Raw genomic sequence first — 4,823 nt, 5'->3', positions numbered from 1 at the left:
GTCAGGAGAGAACAGTCGCTGGAGAAGGATGTCATGCTGGGTAAGATGGAGGGTCAGAGAAAAAGAGGAAGACCCCAACAAGATGGATCAGCCAGGTGGCATCGTTGATGGCATCAAGTGTGGCAGCGGTAGTAAGGTTGGCCCAGGATCGGACATAGTTTCGTTGTGCTATGCTTGGGGTCACTATGAGTCGGTTCCGACTCAATGGCACCTGACAACAACAACAGCAGTATATTTTCTACCACAGAGTCCATACTTTCCAACAATCCTTTTCTTTTGTCTTCCAGCTTTCGCATTCCAATCACCAGTAATCATCAATGCATCTTGATTGCATGTTCAATCGATGTCAGACTACAGAAGTTAATAAAAGTGTCCAATGTCTTCATCTTGGACATTAGTGGTTGGTTCATAAATTTGAATAATAGTTGTATTAACTGGTTTTCCTTTTAGATGCGTGGATATTTATCCTATACATGACAACATTGTACTGCAGTGGTACTTCATAGATTCTGAGATGTTCTTTTTGACATTGAATGTAGTGCCGTTCCTCTTTAGTCTGTCATTCTTCTCATAGTAGACAATATGATTATCCTATTTGAAATGACCAATTTATTAATTCCACTTTAGTTTATTAATTTCTAGGATATCTGTCTTCAAAAGTTCCATTTCATTTTTGACAACTTACAATTTTCCTAGATTCATATTTCATGCATTCCACATTTTTATTGCTAATGGATGTTTGCAGCTGTTTCTTCTCATTTTGAATTGTGACCCATCAGCAAATGAAGGTCCCCCAAAATTTTGCTCCATTCATGTCATTAAGGTCAACAGTATTCTGAGAAGGCAAGCCTTCCCCACTTGTATTTTGAGTGCCTTCCTAAGTAAAAGACATCTTCTGGCACTATTACCAGACAATATTCCATTGCTATACATAAGCAATTTTTTTTACTGGTCATTTTTTTAAGTCATAGATCACCATGTCCTTCCTTCTAGTCTGTCTTAGTCTGGAAGCATGACTAAAATCTTCCCTCCATCGTTGATGTTACTGGAAATACCAGTAGCATAGTTTCCATCAACATGCAAGCCACCAGAGTATGACAAACTGACACAGTGGTGGATGACCACTGTTTTCAAGCCAATTATGACTCACAGCAATCTAACAGCGCAGAGTAGAACTGCCCCATAAGGTTTTCAGCACTGAAAATCTTTACAGAGGCAGAATGTCACATCTTCTTCCCACAGAGCTGCTGGTGGATTTAACAGCTGACCTTTCAGTTAGCTGCCCTGCAGATAATTACTTTGCCACAAGGGCTCCTGGATGACAATGTTGTTGTGATTGTTAAGTGCTATTGACTGTTAAGTGATTGTTAAGTGCTATTGTTAAGTCCTATTGAGTTGGTTCCCACTCATAGTGATCCTGTGTAGGGTTTCCAAGAAGCAACTGGTGTGATTGAATAGCCGATCTTGCAATTAGAAGTTCAGTGCTTATCCTATAGTGACATACCAGGATATAGACAGCTACATCATTCAGGTGTTTACAATCCATTATTGATAAACTTTCTTCCTGATTTGTAAAATAAGGAAGATTGGCTAAGACAGCTCCAGGCTACTTGACCTGAGAAAAGTACAGCTAAGCTAGCTGCTAAATAAGAAGGTGATCTTTTAAAAAGTAACATTTGTTGAGAGTTTACTCTGTGTCAGCTACCTGCAAAGCTTTAAATGCACACTTTTATTTAACTCATACAACCTGTGGGGCAGGTGCTACTATTATTTTCATTTTACATTTGAAAAAGAAATGAAATCAGAGAGGATAGATAACTTTCCCAAGTTCAAAGGGCTGGTAAAATGAAGAGCAATGTATGCCATCTATAGTGTAAAGGAGGTTACAAAGGGCACTGAAAAATATGAAGTTTCAGAAGTCAACATAAAAGAGTATTTTAAAGAGGTCAATAATATTAAATGCTTCTGAGAGTTTAAGTAGAATAAAGACTAAAATGTATTAGTTGGATTTAGCAATATAACCTTGGTGAGAGCAACGTGGTTGTATGAAGTATATTGAGAAAGTGAATGGGAGTTGAAATTGAAAAAGGGAATGTAGTTACCCATCGAAAGTGTGAAAGAGGAAAAGAGAAGTAGTAGCATGGTGGCTGTTGTTGTTAAGTGCTGTGATGTTTGACTCAGAGACCCTATATAGGGTTTCCGAGGCGTGGCTCATGGGTTTGAACTGCTGACCAATACTTAGCAGTCCAGTACTTATCCAACTGGGGGAAACAAAATGGGAGAATGATATATTATTGGAAAGAAAATGGAGAAAGGCTATATATTTGTTAAGGAGTGATGTAAATTCTGAAGAGGCAGAAATTGAGATCAGAGTATTTGAAGATATATGCACTACAGGGAAAGATCCTTGTCTGAGAGTCAGAAGGAGGTGGCAAAGGATCACATCCTTAGTACAGATGGAAGGGTATTGTGATGGGAGTAAAGGAGGAAGTCATGAATATATGTTCAAATTAATACCTAAATGTTATACTATGAATCAAGAGAGCTTTAGTATGATGACTTGGATTTATGGCTGAATAAAAGCATGGATGAATCAACAAACATTTCCATTTTATGGGTACATATTATACAAGGGTGAGTCAAAAATACTCACACTCAGTTACATTAAAATGTATTAAAAGGTATATTAAAATGTCCCTGGCAGATGACAACATTGAGTGTGCACGTGAAATGATTTTGTTGAATAGATGAGAGACAGTGGATTATGTGGTAAATCATTTGCAAACCAGCCATGGCTCTGCCTATGAAATAATCCATGACAGACTTGGGTTTTGAAATGGTTTTGCTTGATGGGTACCAAAACACCTCATAGAAGACCATAAACAGAAGCGTTTGGACATGTACAAAAGAAATTTGGACTGATACTCAAAAGAAAGTAAAAGTTTCTTTTAAAAAATCATTACTGGTGAGGAGACATGGATTCTTCACTATGAGCCTGAGAGTAAATGGCAGAGTATGGAATGCAAACATCCTCAATCGCAGACCAAGAAAAATTTCAAAAGTCAAACATCAGCTGAAAAATTGATGCTTACAGTTTTCTGGGACACTCAAGAGCCAGTATTAGAACATTATCAGGAAAAGTGTTCAACAATCAACAGTGGTCATTACAGTGAGATGCTCACTGAAGTGCTGAAGCCTAAACTTTGGATTAAATGCAGATGACTGCTATCCAAGGGCACTGTGATTTTGCATGACAATCCACAATTATCCACACTCTGGCTATAGAGTGCGAATAATTTTGACTTACCCTAGCAGTTATTTTCAAATTCTGACCCCTGGTCAGATCAAGGTCAGATTAAGAAGGTGAAGTAACCTTACTACTGGAAGAGAAAAATTGAAGACTATAACCTCTTGATAGTGGTCAGTAGTATAATCGTTCTTTACAAGAAACAGCAATATTGTTGTTGTTGTTGTTAACTGCCGTTGAGTCGGTTCCGACCCATAGCACCTCTGTATAGGTGTAGGAAGAACAGGACATGTGTGAAACCCACTCTGAGGCACTTCTTAAACCAAGGAACGCCTTGATGAGAACCACAAGGAAAACCTTGCATGCCAAAGATTATGGGAGCAAAACACACTGGCCAGATGGCTGGGGAAGTAATCGAAAATGAGAAGAAAATATGTGTGCCTAACTTATCTAGTAATAATAAATTCTAGTTTTGTTGTGGTGCCTGGATATGCCTTCTGCCTAAGATTGTACTTTAAGCTGTAGTGTAGGTAATAAAGTTACTCTTGATTGACCATTTTGAGTCCCCTGCTGCTTTCATTCCCCGTCTGCCTCCAGAAACCTCCTCATGTAGGCTGGCTCCTGTACGTAGGGTTTCCAAGGAGGGGCTGGAGAGCTTGAACCACCGACCTTGCAGTTCAAATGGTTTTACAGTCTGGCGCATTAATCCACAGTGCTACACCAGGACTCCAATAGCAATATTAAAGTTGTAAAATTCACTGTCTTGGATTTACCAGGATTCTTATCTAAACTGTTAGTCTAACAGACTTAGATTATGACTATATATTGAATTAACTTTTTATATAACTGTTATAGTAGAAACTAATGAACATATACATGCTAATGAAATTCTAACTAAATGTAGAAAGAGAAGAAGACTTTGGTTCAAAAGTGTACTTTGAAATTCTTACCAACAGTTTCTGGTCTGAGAGATGCAATAGATACCTCTGCTCCAATCAATCCAAAAAGAAGGGGCTGAAAAATATTCCAGGCAACTGCAATTATTTTTTCAACCTCTGCCTGAAATAAAACAAAAATAACAAACACACACACAATTTTCAGTAAGTGAAGTTATAAGTAACAACATTCTACTAATTTGAAATTTAAGTCAATTCAACCTAAGGTAGTTTTATTTTTATTTTTTGTATTATCTATAAATAAGAGTATTGCATAGAAAAAAAGTTTTGCATAGGAGCTAAGCCCTACAGTGTTCAGTGGGCTTCTGTGGACCCAGATGGGGACCTGGTTGGCCAGCAGTGTGGGGAGACCTGGGGACTCCTGGGCCCAGAGTCAGCGGCGGTGTGGCCACAGAGGACTAGAGTGGAGAGTGAAGCTACCAGCTGATAGGAAGAGAGGGCATATGCACAAGAACACCCACACTTGCAGATGGTACCCATGTGACCTGGCCCCGATGAATGGATGCTCAAAACTCAACCAGGAGAAGAATAAAGGGGAGGGGCAGAAGAGTGATCTGATACAATTTGATGAACTTGACCTACACCTATGGATGCAGTAACCCAAAAGAGGGAAAAAAATC

At 38.8% G+C, this 4,823-nt stretch overlaps 1 protein-coding gene across 2 annotated transcripts in view; it reads right to left on the bottom strand.

The window, feature by feature from the left end:
- The window catches only part of SLC9B2 (solute carrier family 9, subfamily B (NHA2, cation proton antiporter 2), member 2), a 71,615-nt gene that overhangs the window by 23,495 nt on the left and 43,297 nt on the right, over window positions 1-4,823 (bottom strand). For both annotated transcript variants that reach the window (XM_006872712.1, XM_006872711.1), the window contains one exon: window positions 4,198-4,306. In XM_006872712.1, coding sequence (XP_006872774.1) covers window positions 4,198-4,306 — 109 coding nt within the window. The remainder of the gene's footprint in view (window positions 1-4,197; window positions 4,307-4,823) is intronic.

Source organism: Chrysochloris asiatica, unplaced genomic scaffold, assembly GCF_000296735.1.
Source record: "Chrysochloris asiatica unplaced genomic scaffold, ChrAsi1.0 scaffold00211, whole genome shotgun sequence".
NCBI classification, from domain to species: domain Eukaryota; kingdom Metazoa; phylum Chordata; class Mammalia; order Afrosoricida; family Chrysochloridae; genus Chrysochloris; species Chrysochloris asiatica.
This window is presented reverse-complemented; position numbering and strand designations above follow the sequence as displayed.